Genomic DNA, 27,100 nt, shown 5'->3' with positions numbered 1-27,100 from the left:
TGTTTTAGTAGGTGTGACAATGACAACCATTTATGATCCAGAAGGTGAAAGTACTTTTCAATTTTAAATTACGAGACAGCTCACCATATGTCACTCCCAGGTCACTGCTTCAAGTAACTAGTGAGAATGAAGAGGTGCAACACTGGGACTAATCAAGCAGCAAGAAATACTCCAACTGTATTTATTATGCAGCACCACACATACATAGTATTTTTAAATATATAGCTATACACAAGCACCTGGACACACATGTATACACTAAGTAGCATAGCAAAAGTCAAAAGCCAGGCTTGAAGGATAAGTATTAGAAATAGCACAGGGATGAAAGCAATCTCCAGGGTAACTAGAGCAAGATAAGGATTAAAGTATCTGAAAGCCAATGGGAGAGGTATTGTTTCATTGTTATGTGTTTAAATATGAGCAGATAGGTAGAATTAAACTTCCAAGCAATTCATTTCAAGTCACACAGGCAAAGATGCACTCAGACTATTAAGAGTGGTAGACAGAATAGATTTTATAAATTTCAAGGGAATCAAAGCTTGTTCATAAAAGTAGTTATCTTAGAAAATATGTGCTAGGAGCTGTTTAACTCGAAATCTCAGTGAGTGTTTTAGTCATACAAAACATCTGAAAAATGATGGGGCCTCTTTTTCATATAGTCTTTTTAAACTAATCCACAGCATAAGGCACAACAGTTCTTTAAGTATCAAACCCTTGCTGCTCTGGCTAAATGGCTTCATAGTTTGATGGTAATTCCTGATGAAGGTGCTTTTTAATGTGTGTCATCACAGCAAGAATGGATAAATTACCTGAAAGATGCACTGTGTAATTGCAATTTCATATCTTACTAACACTGACATTTTCATGATCTATGTTATTAGGCAACCTACTGGTACAATTCCTCCTCCTGAACACTCTGCAGGGCTCTGGCTCTTAGATGGGGATACTTCACGCAGGGGCAGCTGATGAAGTTTCCCCATTCTCTGTTGTTCAACTCCCCTCTTCTAACCACTGCTGAAAGAACAGGTGAGCTGGTCTTGAAGCACCTCCTCACCCTACAGCAGCTCTTGGCAAAAGCTTCAGAAGAAGCAGAAGGCTGAGGTCTGTAACACCATTGGCTGTTCCCAAGTGTTCTAGTGTGGATGGATGGATAGAGGGTCTTGCTCTGATCCACAGCCTGTGCACTTCAACCCCTCAGACAAACCTGACTGAAAAGTCAAGAGCTGCCTTGCACATCTCTACGTTTTACAGAAAAATCAGGTCAAAGCCTGTTAATTCACATTCCTGAGTTTTCTGCATTCTTACTTTAAGAAACTGTGAAGAAAAAACCCTCCATGGATTTTCATATTAGCTTGTCTTTCCTAAAAATAAAAATGTCAGGAATGTGCATGTGAACCTGACCACCACAACTGTCTCTCACCTGCCTTCACAGTGTCATTTCTACATGTTAAGTCACCTTTTTATCACATGTGCTAAGTAATCCTCAGATGCATATATATAGAACCACATCTGATATTTTGAAAGATGCCTAAGGTAATTTGGATTTCTTATCAAAATAAATTAATGAGACTTGAGCACTCAAATGCCCAAGGTGCTTCTGAAGCAAAAAAAAAAAAATGTTTAATACATATACCAAAAGAAACACTGTCTTGCAGCTGAGGAGGGAAAAATATTCAAGTGTTCAAATGATTCTTTACATTGAGACAGGCTCAGCTGTCAATATGTTAAAAAAACAAAACAAACAAAAAGCAAACAAAAAAACCCCACACAACCCAAAAACCCACAAACAAAACAATACCAAAAAAGGCAATATGAGCTTTTATAAAGCTACGTGGACCATCTCATGGTTTACATTATAAAAGTTGCATAGGGGAACTTGGAAATTAACTGTTGCTTGTTGGTCACAACCAGGATACAGCCACAAGCTCATCAGGACTAGAAGCCAAAGACAGGACATCTTTACACAAACCATTTTCCATGGGCAAAACAAAAAGAAAGCTCATCTCTGTGCAGAGGGGAGGCAGCAAAACAACAGCTTTAACTGGGCAGGAGACAAGAAGAGAGTAGCAGCCAGCCACTAAACGCAGGAGTTAAGGAAGTAGTTAACTCTAAGTCCCTTATCATTCAGCAACTGTGTTCACAGCCTAATACTGGGCAGCTGAAAGCTCTGACATCATTGAGGTCAACATCAAAGAGTAAGAGCAGCTTTTTAAGTTAGAGTTGTCAATGATAAACGGCCATGAATAAATTTAAACAAGGGAACAGAATATATCTAATAATCAGAAGAAAAGAGCTCTGGAAAAGCCATAGGGGCAAGAGCATAACTAAATCTAAAATGAAGACTGATGATGCAGCAGGATGCTTTGCAAGCACAGTGTGAACATGTCTCTTTTTTTTATTGCTATGGCTCCTCTTCATTGCTTCTCCACTACCCTGTTTCTTCATGTCACCTTTCCAAGGATGAAGCTAAGCCACCTTCAAATCAAACTAGGAGCAATTCACACCTACTTGATACTTACTCAGTACAACTGAAAACAACTGAACAATCTGCAGGGTAGTTGCTAGTTTTTCTAGATGATTACAGAAAATGCACTTAACTGCTACACTGCAACTGACACCTTTTTTTTTCCTTCCTTTTTGTTTTTTTGCATCGTGCCAAGCACCACTGAAATATTTATTTGTGGTACAGTTTCGATGTGTTCATTACAGGGGATCAGCCCTACTAATCTTAAACCACTTGCATTCCAAAAACCTGAAATAGCTTTGAACCCCTTGAAAATTAACTCTGATTAATGAAAACAAGCTGTGAATTTTAAACAGAACTGTAACTATTCTTGAATAAATCCAGGTGTAGATGCTCTTGTTATGGAGTATGACTAAATCCACTGCGAGGTACATTAAGCGTTTGTTTGCATGGGAAACTAGCCCAGAGTAACTATTACACACTGGTTCTTCATGAAGATGTAATTAGAATTACCTTTTCTCTTATTCCCCATCTTTTAAATTCCTGATTTTGCTCTTTTCATGGTAATTTCCTTAAATGGACCAGCTTTTCTTAAAAGACCAGGCATAACTAACTACACAGGAAAAAGCTCACTCTCCAATCAGCGTGGTTTGCCTGTCATGCAGTTCTGCAATGCAAAGGTCAACTGATAGAGTTATTACTTTCTTTTTAATCCAAGTATTAGCCACCATGGGATAAATAAAATCCCAAAACAAAATGGAAATCCCTAAAACTGAAAAGACAGAGACAAAGAAATGCACATCTTAGAAGAACTTCCTTCAGAGGAGAAAGCTTTTAAACAAGGCCTCCCTGTGAAAATCAGGTTTTAATTAAGTCAGGCTAGCATGTGCAGGCTATCAGAGATGAAATGAAATACTGGCACTTAATGAAATACATCGTCTTGTAAATCAACTTTTTTTAAAATTAGTATTTAGTTTATTTAATTTTATTTAGTGAAGAAAGCAGGTTGAGACCACAAAGTTGTAAAGTTTACTTTAGTTGATTATACCAAAATCTGTGGGGTTTTTTATAATTTTTGTTTCACTGGACCTGTTCTCATTAATATATGGGTGAAAAATAGAATGTGCAGTAACTACACTCATAGAGCACTAGTGTCTACACTCTACCTTCAAAATGTACAAACAGACCAACTTCCAGAACTACTGGATTCATGCCCTGACCAATGGCTCCGGTATTTTTTTTAGTACAAGTCCCAAACTCAAGAATTTGTGTTATTTTAATTGTATCATTTAATGTACTACTGATGGGAATCAAAATACTAAACTGTGTGCCCAATGTAAATTTAAGTTTCTACTGGCAAAGACTTAATTTCCAAGGTTAGAATAAACATTAGCCACATCCACTTTTTACATCTGCACTGATCAGTAAGAATCCTCTTGAAGTGAGTAATGCCTTGTTCCCATGAGTAAGCAAAACTAAACTGTGTAAAAAAATTAATCCAGATGATCAGTATAATCAGGTTCTAAAAGCAGGGTGCAATGCAACTATGTCAGTATTTTAATACTGTCTTGAGGACAATCACATACCTTAACGTAGAGAAGCCTACAGGAGAAAAGAATTCAGAAGCAGAGAGATGCTGAAGTAATAAAACTGTTGAACTATTTCCACAGCAGTGAGAAAAAAAACCCACCATCTAAAGGCACAGGAGGTACCTTGTCTCAGCAGGGCTGATGCTGCCAAGAATTCTGAAAGCCCCATGCCATTTTAATAATTTTCCTCGGAATCTAAACTTTCCTATTATGAAACAAGTTACTTTGTATTAGGTTAAGAAAGCGAATGTTGAGAAGGATTTAAGTTTCCTGCCAAATTTATTCTTACTGTTTAGTTTACCTTTTAGACAATAATTTAATAATAAATGTTTCAAAACTTAATTTACAGCAGGTTTTTGAAAGTAAGATTTAGCATGGTTTCAGATGGGGAGCTGCATTTCCAGCATGATAAACCCTATCGAACTCTTAAGAGTCACAGATGCATGGTTAATTGATTAATTACTCTTTTGCTTCCTTGGGTTTTAGATATTCTTGACATGTCCAACTTGCAAGTCAATCAAGATATTAGAGTATCTCTTGGGGTCCAATTTATCAAAGCCTGTGAAGCCTGTGCTTAACTTGAAGCATACCAAAGAGCTGCATTCCAAATCACCAGGGCAATAAGCATGTTTCTGAACTTTCTGATATGAGGCCCTTTACATGACAGGTTTCCTTTTTGCAGTTATCTGCAACAATTAGCATTACCTGGCACCAGCAAATAATAGGAATTCAAACTGGCACAATGACTCTTACTTTCATCTCACTAAAACCAACAACTACAATTGCCTACTAGCAATCATGTAAGCCAGACAAATTTAAGAAGGGAATTGGAGAAAGCAGGAAAGTTGTTTACTCAAATTAAAAACAAAACAAAAGCCTTACTTAGGAAACAGCAGAAGCCCCTGCCGAAGTTACAGAAACAAAGCACCCATTCCACAAGCAAAGCAAAAAAGGCTTCAAAAGAAAACTTTAACAGGCATCAAAGAGCAGAAAACAGAGAATGCTGAAGACTGGCTGAATGAATACACACAGTTGTAGCTACATATAGAGATTAGCACAAGGGCCTGAACTCAAGTCATGCAAAAGAAGAGGAAGTGAGCAAGGTGATGATCTAATCGGGTTCTTACCAGGGCTTCATTATCTTCTGCAATTTCTGATATCGTCTGCAAAATTAAAACTTGCACGTGAGGAGACACACTTGAAAACATCTGTACTTTATTTACCTATGCATACACACACGCCCCCACACACCCCTACTTGATTCATAAAACTCAAAGACAGACAAAATAAGAGGCAGTAAATTGCTAACAATTTGCTGTGAATAGAAAGAGATCAGTAACTGGTAAAGAACATTCAAAATTTATTTCAAATATTTGTTCAGAATACTTGTATTAACTTCTGTTAGGAAAAAAAGGAGAAGACAGTTGATAGGGGCAATGCATCAGATTTCTTTGCAATATGTTTCTCTTGACCTTTAAACATGTCTAGGCATCCTAAATTAGTTAGGTATTTGTGTAAAATAAGCCTTTGGTACAAAACAATAAAGGTTTACATATTCTGCCTACTTGCTATGACACGTAGTTCCTTGTCTGAAAAGCTTCTTTACTTCCGGACTCTATAACAAATATTGATGTCAGAGCTGTCAGCATGGCTGAAAGCTGCTGTATAGCTAGGACAAACTGACCAAAATCCTGACCTAAAGTCAGGGACAAGTTTTTTGTTGACTTCAAAGGGGGGCAAAAAATTTACCCTGTTTTTTTAACCAGAGAGTTAAAAACTCTCAGAGTTAATTAACTCAGCAACTCAAAAGCCTCTTGGCACCAGCTCCATGACACATGAATACACTGCAGCAGCCTTATTCCAACAGAACATGTAAGCTGACCTGTAGCTCTGTTGCTTTTAAAATTCACACACCAATGGACATGCTTAGACTCAAGGTGCTGAATCAACCCACTTGAGAAAGACAATGCAAAGTGTCACTTCCTGACAGGAGGCCAAGCTGCACACACAGCCTCCAATGAGATGTTCCTGCTTTCCTAGTAGCTTCCAAAATACACGGTTTCCAGTTGCAACAAGAAGTTTAATGTAGCCTCCAAGTTTTTTATTTAGGCAATTCCTATCCACTGTTGTCTGTCATTAGTGAACCAGAAACTATGGCATCACATTAGTATATTCAGGAAACTAAAGGGCAAATATTAAGGGGGGTGGGGGAAGGGGAGCAAATAGTAAGTCCATATGAAAGTTGTAGTCCATTCATCACAATTTACAAGTCATCCTCCTGCTAATAACCAGCTTCAAAACTGTTGATAATGTTAATAAGCAAGCCAAAGAGACTATCAATGGTAAAAATGGCATCCAAGATAAGTAACATTTTTATAAAACATTACCTAAACAAATAAAAAAAAAATCCATCTCCTACTTCACCCCTTCTTGTATCTCCTAAATCTATTTCACAGTTTTATTTCAGAGCGCTAGCTGCAGCTCCACAAGGGGCAGACTAGTATTCAAAAGGAGAACAAGGAGGTCATTCCTTCCTCTTTGTCTCCCCTCACCTCAAGTCTTCCCCGTTTACACTTGCCCCAATGCTTTTCAGCCCACAGCCCCTCTAGGGCTCCTAGCACTCCAGCTGCTGACTCGACTGTCAAAACTTGGCTAGACTTTATCTTTTTTTATATATATATATTTTTTATATATATATATACTTACATATATAAATTGTTTCCTTTGCTATAGCAGTTACTCCCCCTACCTTGCATTTTCCATTCTGTTTATGCATTAGTAATGTTGTGCTTTTTACACAGACAGCAAAGATCTCCTTTTCAAAAAGGACCGGTCTCAGAGAGGGCAACTTTTGGGCTGTCTTGTGTAACCATTAGAGGAGAGAACACAGAGCATACATCACAGAACAGTGATTTGAAATCCTACATTGCTTGCTGGGATCTGTACTCATGCCTGAAGATAATGATGACAGTTTACCGTGTATCCACACACAGATGGGGCTACAGTTTAGCTCAAATTAGAAATGTGAAAATATTTTGTTCTTCATTGTCATGGCTTTGTTTTTTTATTGTTACAACAGCTGTGTAGCCAGCAATAATCAGCAAACAAACAGCACCCTGATCATTAGACAGTCTTAAAAAGGGGAGAAATATTACCCTCAACATGCTTTCAGAAGGAGAAAAGTTCAAAGCATTTCTTACAACAGGCGATTTCGACTTCAGTAGAATGTAATTCCTGTGCTTCTACAGAGTGCTTCCCTGCTGCAGGAGAGTCTGCTAAAAACTAACAAGAAAAACCACCACCACAAATGGTTTTTGTCATCTCCCAAATGGGTATGGATCCAAGCAACCTTATGTAGCACATGCCAGCAAAACTTCATAGCACCCTCCTGAGCCCAGTTTTTAAAACAGATGCTTTTCATATAGGTGCTGGCTTTGATGAAACAGCAAGTAAACTTGAGATTGGTGCTGTGTCTGTCTGACATCAAAGAGAAATGAGAGTAGTATTTGCAGACTGGTAGCACTTCAAAGGGCTGACTCAGTTTTGCCAGAGGTTTTTCACAACAGGTTATAATCAGGTGCATTTTCTCCATGACTGAGAGCAGGGAATAAAGAACAAAGGTCCAAGTCCTAGAACATTTAGACAGCAGTTCTCTTGGCATTTATAGAACTCTTACTCATCTTGAGTTAACTTGGGGTCAGAAGATGTGCAATGTAAAGAAAATACAGATTTAGAATAATATAGAGAAATAATATGGGACTTCTCTGATGAAGCAATACAAAGACAGCAACTTCGACTTGAAAGATAACCATTCTTTTACACCAAACAATTTCTACTCATCTGTTGCTTTGGAAAGCATGGTAAGAGCCACAATTAATCCAGGATATCAAAAGTTGCAGTAACACGGTACAGGATGGTTATAGATAGACTTCTACCACTGAACAGGTGGAGGCTGTTACCTAAAGGACTGCATGCTATTTTCATCTTACCATTGAACCAAAAAACTAATACAGAAGGACCTGGCACAAGCATAAGTTCCTCTCATATTCACCCACAGACCATGCTAAAGCTACCATTGAAGGAGCAGCCAAGCTAACTCTTCTAGCAAGTCAGCCTGGAAAGGAGCAAGTACAGTCTGCTACCTCTATCAGCTTTCCTCTTTCTAAATACACACAACTGTTGCTTCTTCTAGAGAGCTGACTCCATGGTAGCAATCAGATAGCTCTGTAAAATGCTTCCTGGGTGAGTTACCATAGGTATGGTCAAAAATGCTGAAAGCCTTACTGATCTAGATACTGCAATTAGCTCAGTACTTATATTTATAGATATAGATTTATTTTTTTTTTTAGAAATTATCCCTCAATTGCATTTGCACAGATGGGAACAAAACCATGGCCAAAACACAAATGTTATGAGGGTAAATTAAACAGCATTTGTGAAAGGTTCAGACAGAAATTTTTATATGGGGAGAAATCTCAAAACAAATGCCAACATAATGCTAAATAAACATTAACAATAAGTTACTGGTTTTGACATTTCGCTACTATAATATGTTCCCTGTTTGGCCTCAAAAGAACTTTGTTACACATTTCCATCTGAAATCCAAGGAGCAGCAGCTCCCTTTGGACTTCCCTAAGCCATACAGACTTCATACTTGCTCAGATACCGCCAGTTATGTCATGAGCAGCTTCCAGCAGAGACCAGCTTAGCAAAGACCCGACTGCAAAAACTTCTACCTGTTCATGTGCAAAAATTGCTGTACAAGGACCAAAGGTACCCCAACTCTAAACCCCAGCTGGAAGAACACACAGTGGACAGTCAGGGCTTGTTGCCACTGGGGAGAAGTACTAACATGTCATCTCCTTGTGAAAGCCAGTGTGGACCCATGGAGTTAGTGATGCCAAGAGCTAAAGCAGTCACACCATGTCATTGCAACTGATGTTTCTGAGCCTGCACTGTTCAAAGTCGTTCAGAGCAGGATAAAAATACCCCTGAACATAAAAGTCTTTCAGACAGTCAAGTATTAGCAAAGGTGGGAGACATTTACAAAAATGTTCTTCTGTATAGAAAAACTGATGGGATGATGGATGAATGACCTGCGTAATCACATTAAATCAGTATCTGGCCACTGCTTTTCAGTTAAACACAAAGATAGGCCTACAACCTGAATAACGGGCACTGTTTAGAAATATGACAAGACAAATATACAGGAGTATGTATGTCTGGCTTCTGTCTGTATCAGGTGTGGCTATCACATATAAATGAAGTCTTGGAAGCACTGGCCAGGAGGCTGTGATAGATTATTTGGATGAAATCTGCAAAATGACTTAAGTTATGCACATCCACTCCTCACAGCTACCACATCACACAGCGCCACAGTCCAAAAGACAAAAACATCCTGGAAAGCTGCAGAAGTGAAGATTTTAAGCATTCCTCCTTATTTTTCTTGGTTCTGATGTTGGTTATTAATTGAAGTAAAATTTTGGGGTAAAATCACGTAAGAGAGAACAAACAGACATGTAGAATAAAAACAAGAGTTAACACCGTAGCAGCAAGAATCAGTAAAAACCACATCCCAAGTAGTCAACAGCCTGTCCCTGAGACATAAGCCTGCCAGACAAACAAAAGGGATGGAAGGGAGTTCTGCCCACAACTTATCTTGGTTATAGCCTTGAGCACTAGGTAGAAAACACTGACTAATTTGACTCACTCTATTAACATCTCATCAGTATACTAATGTCCTCTTAGCATACTAAAATACCCATCCAAAGGCTAGAGGGATCCTTATTAAGAAAAACCCCCTACTCTTTGAGTAGTAAAATTTTTAAGCTTTGTCACTTTAAATGGAAGTGAAGAACTGGTTCACCAACCACGTATCTGAGTGACTATCATTTCAGCTGAAATAATTTTACATGTTTCTGAGTATAAGTAGTCCTTGACCTTCGGGAAGCAGGGCTTGCTTTGTGGAATACCACCTTGCTCCCTTTTCCGCACAGACCTGGATATTAAAGCAAATATCCCGACTCTTGTGTGTGGGTCGGTTTCTTGCACACTGGGCGATGGATTGCGATTTCAGGACAAAAGCTCCTCAACAACTAAACTTTTATCTGGAGATTAAAAAAAAAAAAAGGAAAAAAAAAGTTTTGTCCAGCTTGGTACTCTGAAGAATACTTGGAAATACAAATCAACTACTGGAATTACTCTCTTAATCACAAAAGGGGTTGCCAAACAACAAACAGTAGAACTACTTCCCCTCCTCTTCCGTGTTCCTGTCAACAAGGTGTTGACCTTGAATTCGCTACTATAATATGTTCCCTGTTTGGCCTCAAAAGAACTTTGTTACACATTTCCATCTGAAATCCAAGGAGCAGCAGCTCCCTTTGGACTTCCCTAAGCCATACAGACTTCATACTTGCTCAGATACCGCCAGTTATGTCATGAGCAGCTTCCAGCAGAGACCAGCTTAGCAAAGACCCGACTGCAAAAACTTCTACCTGTTCATGTGCAAAAATTGCTGTACAAGGACCAAAGGTGCCCCAACTCTAAACCCTTGTTTGACCTTGTTGACCTCGAATATCACCACTTAGCAGGAGTCATTTAAATGCTAATATTCTTAAGAACAAGGAAAGAAAAACAACGCTGAAGAAAAGGTATTTAGGATGGGGGAAGGACAAGGAGCATCAGCTCTCCCCTTCCTTTCTTCAAATATGTGACCTTTGACAGTTCAATCTTCAGATGAGGCTTTTATATAAAATGTACCGTGCACTGTATCTATGACATTGATCTAAAGAATATACAAGAAATTGTGCTCGTGTGCGTCTGTTGAGAAGGAGGGTGGCATCCAAGCCTGTAAACTAATGTGGAAACCAAAGAGACCAAGCAGGAGAAAAATAAACCAACAAAAAAAATCCATCCTTAAAGAAAACCTACTTCACTTTCCTCCTTTATGGGAACTGCACTGAAAGACTGGGCTGCAGCCCTTTCTCATTCTCCTGCCATTACCACCAGTTTTTCCAGTGGTAAAACTGGATAACCTGATTTTATATACTATTTTGGATTTTTGTCTCATGCACAATAGTCACCCTCTCCCGACATTACAGAAGCACTAAAAAATGAAGACTGCGTAAAGCCCCTGTTGGACAAGAATTGATTTTGGCAGCGATGTCAGATTAAGTAATCTAAGCTTCCAGGTGAAGCTTCACAGGAATAGCTGAGCCTAACAGCCCAGTGCTGTCAAAAACACAAATTATTTTCCTCCTTCCATCAACTGGCTTATTTTCTGCCAGATTAGCAAACTTAATTGGGAATCCAATGAGCACCAGAGCTGAGCATGGGAGGAAGCAAGTACTACGGAACCACAAGCCAGGAGGGGTGGAAAAGGACTATTTTATTTAGTGGCAAAGACCTACTAGCTTAGTATTGGTCATATTTTCTGACAATTCATTTTCCATTTACCCAGAGATTTGTGCTTGTACAGCTTGTTTTCAGGGGCAACACTAAGAGCTCAATTAGGGAATTTAAATGGGTTAAGGAATATTGCATTAAAAGTAGCCTTTATTGTCACTTTTAATAATCCACACCAGTTTTCCAGCACAGCCTGCTACAAACAGTTCTGGCATAACTCTTCAGATGAAGTAGGACAGAAACAAGGGGCTGTGAGCAAGGGCTGCTTAAGTGCTTTGACAGCACTACTGAAATACTCATCAGACTGAGATGGAAAAAAACATTAGCAGGTATGTGAGCAACCGTCCCAAAAAGTGTGTTACAGTGGAATAACTCCAAACCAATCTGTCTTCCGCTTTCCACTGGGCTGGTATACAATATTATCTCTGTAAGACAAGCCAAGAGCTAGAATTTCATTAAACAATACAATTTGCCCTTAAAGCATGCACAATTGCCATCTCAGAGACATCCAGCTGTACAGCAGCCAATTCTGCAACTGTGTGTGTTCAATAACAGACTCCCTTCGTTAAGAGTCAAAAAACATACAAATACACATTTATTTAAACGCTTATATGAACCTAATCTAGCTCCATTTATTAGTCCCAATAGGGAGATGAAAGAATTTTAACAACCACCCCAATTTAAAGCAAGTTTTTCACTCCAATCTGTGCACTAAGTAATTACAACTCCCTTAAAATTAAAAACAGGCTATTTGCAACCATGTTCAAGCAACACTGACTACCATGCTCCTGTTCCACAGCTGCACTACAGTCAAGTTGCTCAGCACAGCCACATCAGCAAAGCAGACCTCTGAACAACCTTCACAACAGCAGCAAAAACAATTCTGGTTACTGTCAAGACAGCTAAGCTTAGCATAGTCTCATTTTTTTGGCAAAAACTGTGTGTTATTTCAGCCAAGTGACAAATGAAAGAGACCATGATAGTGCCAATAAAAAGTATACTGAAAATTTTGTATAGGCCTTCTTCCTTTTCATCCCAGTCCTTAGACTGTTATTATTACTGGTAATAACAAAAATAAACTTCAGATTCCGATTATTCACTCTTTGGTCCTTCAATGTTAATGGCTTTTTACTTACATTCTCCTTTTCTTACTTTATAAGGGACTATGAGGGTTTTTTTTCCTTTTAAGGAAGGCCAAGAGTCTGTCCCAGTCATACGACTCTTCTGATACATCAAGGAAAATAACCCCACCACATCTTTACCTGTCTTCTGCTATGTCAGAAAGACTGTCTACAGCCATGATTTTCTGAAACATTAATTCTGGGCTAGACTACAGAATACAGCTCTGAATAAGCAAACTATATTGTCTCAGATGTGGTAGCAAGGAGACACAATAATTTCTTCCAGTTTGGTTCCTGAACATATTTTTCCTCCATTATTATGGTAACCACGACCTTCTAGCATTGCTTTCCTGCCTAATTTTAGGGCATTGCATTCTAGAGGAGGAGCAGAAGCAGCGAACCCTTACACTGCCCTTTAACATTGCCTATACATCCAATCAGATGGAGTGCATATTCAGCTCCCCTTAACTAGGCACAAACTGGGCTTCAGACAAAAAAACAGTGTTAGAAATGCTCTGGAAATCTCTTTCTGAAATGTATCTGAAAAAGAAAACAGTTGTGTGTGCACATCCACCCCCCTGGTGTGGTGACACAGACGCACACAGTCTGAGAAATGACTGGACATCATAGATAATTATAAAATTGAATCAGCATGTACTTGTTCTTCATGACCTAACTTGTCTTGCAGTCTCTGCTATAATTTATAGGTCACAGGAACCACAAAAATAAACATAAAACCAGATTTTTTTCTTTAATTCTTCAGTTAATAAGAGACTCACGGCATGCTCTGGAATCAAGAACATGCCTGAAGGAAAAACAATCAACCGGGTCAAGATACAAGTGGACAGTTTCTAAGACACGTTGTATCCCTGATGATATAAGTACATTCATATTGACAAGAGGCACTTCAGCACCACTAGGGCTCCATGCACCCTACTATCTGCCTACTACCACCTCTATGGCTTTGTCCCAAGATACAGCAAGTCTACAGTTAATTTGCTTTAAGCAGCAGGCACTCAAGGAGATCTGGCCCAAATTATGGTAACTACACATAGTAGTAAAACCACTTTTCAGAACAGATGCAAAATAGTACTAATAAAAAAATACCTCTCTCAATTTGTTATTTTTCAAGTTATAGTAACAGCGAGACACTGGAAAGTCAACTCTCTGCTGAATTCTAATTTTCTTCAATATTCAGCAATATAACATATGGAAAATTAACTAGGAAACACTCTTAGTTCTTGTTAACTTTTTATATGACTACTTCTTTTCATCACCAGCAAATTGAAGTAGAAGTAACTAAAAATCTAGGGATTTACATTATTCTGTTACTCTGGCCACTGTACTTCTATAGTTGTCAGCTTCACTGACATAATGAGTAAGTAGCACAATAAATAAAGCCAACTATAAATAAAGAAAGGCCTCTTTCTCGGTGAAAATTTTATAAAAAGCTGGAGTCTTGCTTTCCAGAGGCTGCCCACTAAAACTTAATTACACACTCAAATTATAACTTAAGAGCTGCCCCTAACACGAGTTCCACGTGCAAAGCAAACCTCAGAGCAACCTTACACTGAGCACAACGGTACTTTTAATGAGCACTGTCTGTCCCTTTGGGGAAAATAGAGAATAAAGCTTGAATTAACAAAATTCATCATTTCTAGCACAGCTGCACCACACCGTGAACAGAGGCGCCACTCAGCCTGGGCTTACTGATGCAGGGCTGTCTTCAGCTGCATTAACCCATGGGCAGCTAGCTGGGAGAGCATACAGAAGGGCTCCTTGCAGATCAGCAGCAGCCACCCCATGGGGTACATTCCATCCCTTTTTACCCCTTCAGAATCTTAGTGCCAGCCCCTGGGTTGCTACAGGAGAGCAGCCAGCAACCCTCATGCCATTCCACAACACGCCCGCTCCCAGGTTGTGGCTCAATGACATGCCAATACAGTGGTCTGTTGCCACAAAAAAAGGCCTTTTCTGCATCTACTTATGCCCACTTCCTCTCTTGCTTCTTCAAGTTTCAAACTGAGCAAAAAAACTTAACTCTGCAAAACAGACGTGGATACTTTTCAGCCATATGACCAAGCTGGAATGGCTCTGCAAAGCATTCAGACACCAGAACAACCACAAAAGCAGCAGAATTGGACTGGAGAACACAGGTTAACACACAAGGACCAGGAGAAGAGGGCAGGGAGCTGGACCAGCTCTTAGCAGCACCAAGTCATTAGGGTTCTCCCAGTTGTATGGTTGAGACATAGCCTCATTCAAGCAATGCTGATTAAACAACTGTAACTCAAAGACATGCAAGAACTCCACCTTTGAAGATGTCTTATAAGTATCTTTTCAAAATGCACTGCCTTCTAAAACTGGGCCAAAGAAGTTTCTGTCCTTACCTACAACTTCTAGGGACTTGTTTCTCCTCTAATTCTGTCCCCCTTTCTAATGCTAATACAATTGTTTGGGTAGGACCACCTATGGATAATTAAACTGTTAAAAATACCATTGGGGAAAATAAAGTGGCAAGTATTGGGGCAGGGAAAAGGAGGGAAAAGAGCTTGCTGGTTGAAGCGTTTGGGTGACCTGGTCAGCAGCACAGCCCACAAGGTCACAGTGCTGAGGACACACAGCCCAGAGTGGGAGCTAATGGCAAGGAGGGCTTCAGCTTGCTTTGCCTGTTCAGGTGCCATCCTGTGGGAGAGGGTCCAAGTGGAAACCAGCATAGAGAAAGTATGAGGGCAACTGACTGACTCCAGTTGCTTTCCCTGGACTGCCTAGGGCACTCAAAAAGCTGTCTGTCCTTGTCCCTCTTTCTCTTCCACATTTCTTTGCCTCCCATACACACCCTACTCACTCACAGGCCACGTTCTGCTAAATATGTGCTTATCAGCCAGTGATGCACAGTATAAAAGCAGAAGGGTACATAGCGTAGCACATATGTTCTTGCTTTACAACTCCCTTTGCAAAGCCAGACTTGGAAAAACCTGACCTGCAGACCCCTCAGAAGCTGCAGAACGTCTAGGCTGCAGAACACAAAAAAAGACTGCAGAGTGTATTGAGTTCATCAACACGTGAAGCTGCTGGAAACTCTTACAGCCTGTCTCTTTGTTCAATGCCCAAACTAGACAGCATTGCTCCCCATAGGCAGAATCACTGATAAATAAATTAGACAGATAGATCAATCAGTGCATCTTTGGTGATACATTACACCAGCTAAAAAGAAAAATCTGAAATCTCTCCAAATGCAAGCCACTTAAAAAAAAGTCAGACTCTACTCAGATGCCCAGTCTGCAAGCCTGCCAGAGGTTTGAAGAACTTACACCGTCACCCAAGAATTGCTACCAGGGTGTAATTTGCTGAGCAGCTCTTTCAACAGTGGTGCTGGCTTCACTAGTTTTGCTCCCAACCAGTTATTTTTAATCCAGACCAGTCTGCTACAGCTTGGCCCATCCCACAGCTACAAAACAGGAGTACAGATGCTATCTGAAGGGTGAGGAGGGCATGTCCTTCAGTCTTGATGCAGCTAGAAGAAATGGGTGTAAAAAATGTGAACGCTCCCTGTTTCAATAGAAAACAAAGTGCTTCGGTTTAAATACCTTCCACAGTGGAGTAAGTTAAACCATTAAACTTAAATAAATTCAATACAAAAAATATAAAGACATTGACTTTTAATTTTGGTTATGTTCTGATCTTCATAGGCACAGGTAAGCCTGCCCATTCAGTATATTTTTTTTTCATTAGTGAAGCAAATGCGTGCATATGATTACATCAAGTTAAGCCTGTCTTTGGTTTTAAATTTAATTTGGTCCCTAAACAAATATTATACCAATACAAGACAAAGTGACAAATCTGATAACTAGAAGCTTTTAAAATTATTTTTTAAATGGTTTAATATCTGCCACAGATCGTATCACTGCAAAAAAATAAAGCCCATAAGCCTGAAACACAGAGGATTAAACCATGAGCTATTAGAAATCCAGTATATAGCTGGGGTTAGACAATAGGGATTCAAAGTCCAATAAACCATTGACCACATAAAAGGCAGGGATCAGTGAGAGTGTGCTTTTACATTTCCCAATTTAAGGACCGCTGGATTCTAAGAAGTACTTAATTTTGCTGTGGAAAATCCCCAGTATCTCTCTTATGGGACCATCAGAGACAATTTGTGCTGCATTTCAAGGCCTGCTTACTACTTTTGCTTTACTCACTATTTACTTTCTTATTCCAAGGGAACTTGAGCACATTTGAGAGAGGATTTGGATCAATTTCAGCAAGTTACTTCTGCAGTCTGGTCCACAAGACTGAACACCTCCAATGAATAAGTAAGAGAATTTTCTCTCTCTCAGGAAAGGGTGTGGGTATTGTTCATTTCTTCATGTGCAGTAGAATTTGACACTGACTGCAAAATGCTAAAACATCAACACTTCTACTTGAAAGCAACAGCCTACTTGAAATAAGTAACTGTTAGTACATAATTTAATAGTGCAACAATCCACTCAATACTTTTCTCCTGTATCCTCTGCAGACACATATCCAGGACTATGGTCCTGAATTTCACCAATGGTGAAAACTGGTTAAGATGTTGTGGTAAATAATAAAGGTATTTTCAGAGGACAGCTTTCAATTTTGTTTCAAAAAGCCATTGCCATTTGAAAAACCCCAGCCAGAATTAAAACAATAAAATTGGAAATAATGCAAGCACTGAGTTTTGCTCCACATGTTTTCAGTAGCATGAATTTTAAAACATTTTTCAGATTATATCACTTAACAATCAGCCTTTAAATATACTATGAATGATTGATCTAAATTCCAATGGGCAGAAAAGAAACTAGAACCACAGCCTCCCAAGGAACTTTATGGCACAGAGGGTACTTTTGACTTCTTAATTTACTCACCCTCAACCCCCACCTGCCCATTCATTGTTAAGGGAAATTAAAAAAATATTCTCATTGATAATGAATATACTATCTTAGCAGCCCCGAGCTCTTCAGATGTTTTATTTTGTATAATCTTGGAAGCTGTACACAGAAATACTTCAGGTACTCAGAAAGTGGGCATGAAAACACCCCATGTCAGATTGTAAACAGAATACTTACTCTGTGCCACTTTCAACCATTTGTGTTAGGAGGGAAATGCCATCTAGGTTTATAAACTCTTGTGCAAACGTAACATCCCGTGAGTAGCTGGCCAAGTCTTTCAGTGCTTCTAACTTTGCATCCATACTAGAAGACTGGATCCTCTCATGGAGCTGCTGTGCATTTTGAGCCTAAGTGAGAAACAAAACATGCAAAACAAAAACAACGAAAAAGCTTTTGTTACAATGGCAATAGTGAATAAAACATTAGCACATAAGGGAACAATGGCCATGTTTAATACTAATGATACTTAACGCTCACGTGCTCAGAAATCATTAAGTATCTCACATATGAATTTTTTTTACAAAAGTATATTACTCATGTATTAGTCTATTATCACCTGTAATTATTTGGTTTGTTGCAGAATCATAAGCTGAGCGATGGAGAGATATCCCATTGTCTCAAGCAAAATGTAAGCATTACAGAAGACAGCCTTTAGCTTGAGGAGCTTGTGTGTCATATCAATAAAAGCAGAAATGAAAATAAAACTAATTGCCTCAGACAATCTCAGTTTAATGATGGCAGCGTTGTCTTTCCTGTCAACGCTTACTCAGTTTACGCACTTCTCATGACCTTTAACAACGCGGACCATGTACTTTCCTAAGCAGGTTATGTCAGTAGAGACCAAATTCAGGCCTTCTGCTACTTCCTCCCCCTCTTCCTTTTGTTCACAATCAATTCAAAACCTCACGTAATCTCTTAGAAGAAAAATAGGAATAATTACTTCCCACATAATACTATGATGTTATCACTCACGTGTCTATGCAAGTTCAAGATCCACATATATTAGGCTATTCTGCCCATTAATGCTTCAAATACAGGAAGAAGCAGTGAAATCCAAAATGAACACTAATGATAAAAAGCTAAATGGATATTTAAATAATGCATATTAAACTCTCCGTCTCTTTAGCTGTGCAAATTATTTAAAATACATCTCACGTTTTCACTTTGATGCTTTCACTCACCTGAACACAATACCCAAAAGCTTCAGTTAATAGCTAGCTAGCCAATACTTTTCTTAGAAAATTAATCCTCCTCACTACATATAGATACTTGCCAAATTCAATTTCCTAAAATTCACTTTGTACCTGCATGAAATGAAAGGGAAATGAGAACCTGTGTGTCATTAGGAAACTAAATTAATGGTAAATTTTGCTGAGAATTGTTTTCTTTGAGATTATGCTTATTCTTTCTCAGCTGGAGAAGAAAAATATATGAAAAGGCTGTGCTGAAGACAATTCCTTTTCTGTTCAAGTAATGAATAAATTCTGAAGAGATGGTCATCTCTGCAGATCAAGATCCTGAGATAATAGACATTTTCAGTGCAAGTGAACATTTAAACAGGGAACACAAGAAAAAACACTGCCATGTTTTTACAGGTCTTCACAAACATTAATAAATTCAATGTCCTGATATATTTTGAGATCAGCAAGGTTTGTTACTACCAATTTTTTATTAAGAAAAAATAATGCATGGTCTCCGATCAGCTTTTGGAAAGAACTTGTGTTGTGAGAAGCATGTATGGGGAGGAAATATCTTTGAGTCAATATGGGTATGGTTGACATCTTCAATTAACCCAGCCTTGAAAAGAAATAATAACTTTAGTCCTGAGCTTTTCTATGCCTCAAGTATTGGATGGTGCAGTTGCATTATCTATAAAAAGGAAGAATCCTGTCGTCCTAATGGTCTTTCTGCCACCCTGCTACCTACTCTATCAACTGGTTTGAGTCTTAGTGGGGAAGCAATGCCTTACATAGTGTCTCTGTAAGGCAATGTCTGTCCAAATGGTACTAAAAGATTATTTTCTCAAACTTATGCAGCTGGTAGGCTAAATCATTTGCCAAAACCTATGGAAGAAATAAAAATAGATTCCACTAACTTCCAACTTCCAGGATAGCCACAAAATACTTCCTCCAACTCTTCTCCTTCTTCAGAGTAGGTGAAGGAAGTTGTAAACCTGAATCAGGTGTTTTGTTCATCTTTCCTATTTGTTTCATTGTCACTGAGTCCAGGAGCTCTCGAAAGGACCCACTACCCCTAAAAAGTTGGAAGAACTGTATCCTTCAGGAGGCAGATAGTGGGGGTGGTTAATTTCCAGAATCATGGCAAGGTAGAAGAAAACATGCGCACAGGTCTTAATGAGCTTAAGGTTAAATTTGAGCAACCAGTCAGGGAAATGGAGCTGCCATGGTAGTATTGAAGATTTTTTTGAACTGTTTCTCTTCTGAGGTGGGCAGGAATTCAGATGTTGCCTGTATACTGAAGAAGAATAATGTTCTGAGGATGCTTTACATCTCTGGGTCTTCCTGAGTTGTTACAGTAGGATGTCTAGAGTAGAAACAGCTTGGTGAGGGAGGTCATTTGGGGAGGTAAGAGTTGGTTGTTGAACTTCTTGTTCCTGTAATAGCAGTGATTGCTCTGAATTTTTTTTAGCTGCTTATACTACAGTACTTTGACAAAACTTCCTTCACCCACTCTGATTCACACATGAATCAATACCAAGCACAGGAGGAGATATCCCTGCACCTCTCACCAAAACCAAAAACATCAGCACAGGGATGTGCATTAACAGCTCACCTAGACTGCAGAACAGCAGCATGAGTGGGACTAATCTATCAACAGAGATACTGTAATCCTCTTTCCCCTGAAGGCAGTGAGAGCTTTGAAATTCGCTCCACTAAAACCAAAAAATAATCTTAGAGCAGAGACAGTTGGTCCCCTCTACAGAGCACAAAAATCCATAAAGCACTGTCTCTGATACAAAAGTGGTTCAGCCCTGTTTTAAGCACATAAAAGAGAGCTTACTAACATGACAGGCTTTATCTGACTATGCCAATGCTAATACCCCATCAGCAAAGTTTCTACACAGCTGTACTTCTCTTGCATCAAACACATTCTGCAGGACACTGCATCCAATAAACCCCTTCTACTATTGAAAGAGAAAAGAACTTAAAATGGCAAAGCAGACCTTGATTAAAAGGGTAAACAAATATTTGTCTCAGCAAGAGTTCTGGTACGTGTCTCACTGGAAATGTGGCCAAAAGTAATGTTGGCTGTTGTCATCACAAGTGCCTGATGGATGAAAATATTGCTTCAGTGAACACCATGAAGTTCTCACAAGCCTCCTCGTTCTTGTTGCCATAGCACTCATAGGTGCTCACAGAACGTACAGCTCACTTACAACTGCATTAAAAAATGAAACCCAGATGAAATACACTCTGAGTGCTTACCAGGGAGCTATTTTAATGATTTACAAGCCATCAGTGGATGGACAGAGAGCACTGCTCATTAAAGCAACATCAGAGCTAGCTGCCATGTCTCTGTTCTTACTGAAGTATCATTCAGGTAAGAATAAATAAATATATAAAATCTGCCCAACCGAGTACCAGTATGAGGGAATTAACAGAAACACGGCTGGTCAAGTAAATGAAAGACAGCAGTAACTGCTCTCCTGTTTAGAAAGGAAGACAGGAAGCTTGTAAGACTTGCTGGTGAAGCTCCAGCATTTCAAAAGGCTGTCAAAGAGGCATAAGCTTTATGTCTAGTCTTAAACAACTTGCTCCAAGTAGAGCCAGAAAGGTTGCCCTTAGGGAGCAGCAATTCTTAAAAGGAGCAGCTTGATGAGATTGTCAGCTTAAAAAGAAAACTAATGATCCAAATCCTAGATGTGACTTGCTTAGAGACTCAAATAGCCATTTGGAGTTTAGGAACCCCAAGACCATTTTAACAAGGAATTCTACTGATCAAATTTAGTTTCTTTTCCACCAAATACTTTGTGCAAACTTTGAAAGCAACTCATTACCAGAAGTACTCAGGGTTTCTGTACAGAATACAAAAAACAGCGAGCCGAGAAAGGAGAGAGGACACAGATTCCAAATGCAACTACTATCAGACATTAATGTGCCATAGAACATATTTGGGCAACCGATTAAATTGCTGGTTTGCCATTATGTAGTGAGTTTTCTCCTTTATCCTTTACAGAAAGCAAATAAAATATTTTTATTTTCATCTTCCCTGTAGATGTTAATCACATTTTTCAACTTTCTGCCAGAAAAAGGGCATACAGACCATCAATAAGTACCAAATACTGTTTTGTACTAAGAAAACAGGTGCATTTTTGTGGTTTAATTTAAATCACTCAGTATTAAAACACTGCAGTGGCTTAAACTGCTGCTGTTTCCTGGCTTGTCAGTGTCACTTCACCTACAACTGCACATTATGTTGGAAAGTGATGGAGGAGTGGATACAATCCATAATCATCATTACACACAAATCAGATTCAACAGACCTTGCAAGGCTGATGAGCAGCTCACACCAGGCATGCAATGAGATACCATTTTAAGTAGTAAAGCATCTGATTGTTAACACTTTCACATTAATACTCACGCACAACTTCTACTTATGAAGCCCTGTATAAATAACACACCAAGCAGTCCTACACTATCAGTATACATAACGAAGGAGGTAGAAACAGAACCGGGAAAGGGTCATGTCTAGTGCCATGTATTAAATAATAAAAGCATTATGGCTGCATAGCCATTTGTATTATGTAAATATGCCTAAAATAAGTCTATGCAGTCAGTAGCCACTTTTGAATGTTTGAGAAGCATTTTTTCCTCTTACAGCATTTGAAACAATCCTTTTTGCTTACTGTTCAAAATATGCCTTTGGAAACCTGAAAAGATGAGATTAAAAAAGACAAAAAACAACTCCACTTCCCAAATCTTCCTCTTGTCCTATGAGCAGACAAAGATAAAAGTGGCTCATTGACTTCCATGGTCAGTGCTCCCGGTACAGGGTACAATAATAACTAATTCACCATTACATTATAAACATAATCATAACAGTAGGTTGGATCTGCAAATATTTATGCATTTACTGAACTTGAAGAACATCACGTCAGTTGAGCAGATGTTAAAGCAATTATAGATCGAAGATTATAAACTAGACTCCCAAACTTTTACTCAGTGATAGAGGATTCAAATGCTTAAGTAGAAATAGGTTAAAAAAACCTCTACACTTCCTTGTCTGTATAGATCACATATAAATAAACAAGTTGCTCACACCTGTAAAAGCATCCAGGGAAAACACTATGACTATTAAGGAACATCCCTACTTACATGATTGTTCATGCTAGAAATGCTAATACAGCTGCCTACAAACAACTCCCGGGTTTGAGAACTCAATCAATCTCCAACTAGGGGATCAAAGAACGACATGCAACAAAACCAAAATCAGGCATCATAACACATTAGAAAAGGCTACCCATTGACTCAGAGTTTACAGTATATAGTTCATGAGCAAGCAATGTTTTTTAAGTGTCCAAGAAACTACTTTAAAACAAAGGGCAACTGCACCAATTATCAGTTCTATTTGAAAACCATCAAATAAAAAAGAAGCCAATTCCTTCAGTTCAGTTTTCCCAGTATTTTAGCATCCTTTCAAAATGTTCAGTCATTTGAATGAGGATTTTTATAGGATCCAATCAAAGGAATCCTGCAGTTGCACACACTAAAATGTTGGACACTGCACTGCAGGACACAACAGTCCTTTCAGAACAGCCTCACAATCAGGAGCAATTACAGCTAATTTATAGAAATACCTACCTACCATCCACCGGAATAGGGGTATCACAAAACAAACAATAGCAATCTGGCATTTCAACTGTCACATACGTTAAAACACGATGAAAAGTTCCGTAAGAAATTTTTGATGAGTCTCTTCAGAAACGCAAACAATCAAAGGAGGAAACAGGTCACAGACAACTGCAAAAACTTTCAATAGCACAAAGAATTGTTAAGAAAGATGATAGGGGAGGTCAAAAATAAATAAGAAAGATGATACAGGAACAAAGATAATATGAGAGAAATTCAATCTGTACTCAAGTTACCTAGGAAACAGTGTTTGTGTGGCGAGTAGTTTATAGAGGAAAAAATAGCATTGTTTAGAAAAAAACAGCCTTTCAGAGAATGGTACAAACTTAGCAAACAGACCTACTGAAACAAAGAGGCAGTTCTAATTCCCATCAGGCCTTATCGACTAGCTTTTCCAAAGTTTTAACTCAAAGAAGTTTAAAATAGACATGTTGTAAATCTCTGAAGACAAGCATTCATAATGGATTTAACAGTTCACCATAACTGCAGTTTTGCCCTTGCAATATTAACAATGATTTTCAGAAAAAGATCCCTATTACATACACACAAAATAATCTAAATCTGAGATTATAGAAGAGACATTTTTTATCATTTAGATTTGGGGAGTTAATTTCAAACCCTACTTTTAAAAAGCCAACCCAAAAATGCTGGTTTACTGCTTCTAGATAAAACTGCCTTGTTCCCCTCCCTCCTTTTAATATTCAGTAGCACCTGCTCTGGGTATGTGAGCAATAAACAATTTGAGGTTGATGACAACAGAACTCAAAAAGATCTTATCTCACCCTTCACACCCAATTTTCTATGACTTGCAGCATGCAACTGTGAACGGGCATAGCCAGGCTACTGGCTGTCATGGTAACAAATTGCATGAAAATTAAGAACTAGACAAGCTTTTTAAGTTCACGCAGCAATCAGAACTGGTCCAAATGATTAATCTCAACTCTTCAAAGGGAAAAGAAGTTTCCTCAAAAGGCTTGTGAAGGTCAGGATAGATTTTTTTTTGTAGCCCACAATAGCCAGGAAGTAGGCAGCTCAGGCCTCTCTGGAACTACATGGCCACATCCCAGACACTACATAATCTGCATGTGGCTCCTCTTAATTTCTCTCAGTCTTCCTCTCCTTTTCTAACTCCTCCAACTCTTCAAAAAGCATTTTTGGTATTTTCTTCTTCTCCTGGGAGAAAAAGGAGATAGGTTCAGCTTTATACTGATATTTTACACAGAAAAAGGGGGAAAAAAATTCATAATCTTAGTATTTTCACAGGATGAGAAAAACATTTCCCACCAGCTCTAGCAGCTAGGAAGGCATCTTTCTCATTATGCAGGAGTATATAATGCAGACTGTTCTTCACATTATCTCCTCCAGCTACTGTTGCTCTCATATAGACCATCAGAGGAAAAATGGAAACAGATGTCCTGTTAGGTTTTCAGGGTAAATGACAAGCACTGTGTGCATCACCAGTCTAAAAACCACAGCTTGGAAGCCTTTAATCTATCTATTTTAGGTACTTCTGTGATGACCACTTTGACCATATCTTAAAAGAGAAGATACTATTGTAGGGTGGGAACATGCAGAACTTCGTTTTATGTCTATTTTAAAACTACAAATACTCTCTAATCTGACAAAAACCAAACTAGTCCTCTAAAACATTCTTCCAAGCTACCTCCCTGATTCCGGGAAAAAAGTTAAAAAAACCCCTTTTTTTAAATGCCAGAAAATTTGAAAACAAGCATTGGTTTGGGGATAAATATCAAAACTGAAGACTAGAAAGTAGACTGGACTTCTATTTTGCAAGAGAATGTCTGAGTCATTTGTAACTGCAGGACAGTCCCAGAGTGGTTCATAACTCAGTAGGTAACACCTCAGTATCTTAAGAAACCCTTCTTTCCTGGATGACTGACCCTAAGGTATATCAACACAGAAAAAGCAAAAGAAAGACTTATGCAAAACACCACCTTCCCACCCATAGGTATTAGCAGAAAGTTTCATAAATTCAAAATTTGTCTTTTGTGTTTGTAGATCATGTTTCCAATTGGACAAGTGATAACAAGGACAGACAGACAGGCATTTCCACAGATCAGTCACAGCAGCATAGCCTCCCTTCAGTTTTGCATGGTGCAACTAGTTGTGGATTTTGAGAGAGGGAAGGATTCCATGAGTCATCTCATGCTGTCACTTCATGCTGTGGTTACACGAAAGAATGATGCAGTGTGTTTGGACCACACTGGTTCTTGATGAACCACAGATGACATTTGGATTCCACAAAATCCCAAGTCTGGGCGGTAGATAGCCCTTTTTCAAGTCGAGTGGTATATTTGCTCTTAAGAAGTCCCAGAGATTAGGAGAAGCTGCTGCTGGGGCTGTCTTTTCTTAGAAAGTTCTATCAAATGGGGTTTACTCCACCAGCAAGTGGTTTCCCCATGTACAAGGCTGTTCTGGTGACATATGGCAAGAGATTCTGGAGTCACATAGACCCTGATGGAGTCATGGTCTTAACCTGCTCTTTATTCTTATGACTATAAAGCTCTGTGTACAACGACCACTAAAAAGGATGAAGAAGTATAAAGGAAATTACTTGTCTTTGACCTGCTGTCTGCTGCTTAGAAGCGCTTTCTGTTAAGAAGCTACACTCCTCTAGATTAGTATTGCAGTCACTTATTAAAAAAAACTAAGGCTTTTATACGTTTCCATATTGGGTTCTTCATTTTCCATTTATACACTAACCTGCATACAAATTCAGCTACCTTCTAAGTCCAATGTAAGTCATCATCAGGTTGAGCAGGCTGGGGAGGAGTGGAAATGCTTATGGAGCCTGGAGAACCTGGGAAGTTAGTAACAACACACACGTCCCTGTTTCTTTACTTTGAGCCTAGGCCCTACCAGCTGAGAAGTGACCATCCAAAACCATACCTATAATCTCTGCATGCCTTCTAGATAGAAGTTTTCACATTTTATCACAGCAATTGACCCCACTCTTAACAGGTTCAACAGAAGCCAAAAGTTAAACCACCACAGCTCTGTCTTGCCTGTTCAAATAAGCTGCAGTATAGGGTATAAGATTTTGGACATAAGAATGCTCTGAATCTGCAGAAGCTAGAACACCATCATGAAGAGGTAAACCTTTTTAATGGCACACTACATTTGTCAGCAAGGAAACGGGATTGCTGCTGCCTTAGACATACATCTTCTGGGACTAATAGTGGCTTTCATCATGTGGGAACAGTACTGCTCAACTCAGCAGGAAAACAGGTCATTATAAGGCAACCAGAAACTCTGTTGTGCTTTTTGAGGAGCTGGCAAGAAGGTGGTATTGAAAAAAAAAAAATACAACAAAACCAGTACAATCCCAACATCACAATTGCAGAGAGCAGGAAAACTCTGACCTGAGCTGCCCAGCAGAGCTCTCCATGATTCAACTTCCAGCCCTTTCTTTTGGCTCTGAGCTATAGGGCAGAAAAGGAGCACTTGAATGGGGCTGCAATGCCAGCAGGGAAGCAGAGGTATCTCATACAGGAAAGCTGCTCTCAGTGGGAGAGAAGTGAGAGACAAAAACCACTCAGTTGTGCCAAGCCTATCACTAAAAGTCGCTCAGAAATACCACTCCTGCCCCCATAACTCAAAAAAACCCAAACAAACCAAAACAACACGTACAGTCATATTGTGAGCACACCACGATCCTCCTTTGCAGGATGATTGTGGGATACTGTGTAGCTAAAGCTTAAAAACACATATATTTAAC

General features: G+C 39.0%; 1 protein-coding gene across 4 annotated transcripts in view; it reads right to left on the bottom strand.

The window, feature by feature from the left end:
- ELMO1 (engulfment and cell motility 1) overlaps positions 1 to 27,100 on the bottom strand; it is a 310,135-nt gene that overhangs the window by 206,161 nt on the left and 76,874 nt on the right. For 3 of the 4 annotated variants that reach the window (XM_051610348.1, XM_051610346.1, XM_051610349.1), the window contains 2 exons: positions 17,669 to 17,838; positions 5,181 to 5,216 (listed from right to left, as the gene is read on the bottom strand). In XM_051610348.1, the coding sequence (XP_051466308.1) occupies positions 5,181 to 5,216; positions 17,669 to 17,838 (206 nt within the window). Of the gene's footprint in view, positions 1 to 5,180; positions 5,217 to 17,668; positions 17,839 to 26,744; positions 26,776 to 27,100 lie in introns of those variants that run through there. The other variant, XM_051610350.1, reaches the window with a different exon arrangement.

This window comes from Apus apus, chromosome 2 (assembly GCF_020740795.1).
Source record: "Apus apus isolate bApuApu2 chromosome 2, bApuApu2.pri.cur, whole genome shotgun sequence".
Taxonomy (NCBI): domain Eukaryota; kingdom Metazoa; phylum Chordata; class Aves; order Apodiformes; family Apodidae; genus Apus; species Apus apus.
The sequence above is the reverse complement of the archived record's forward strand: the minus strand, read 5'-3'. Positions and strand labels throughout refer to the sequence as shown.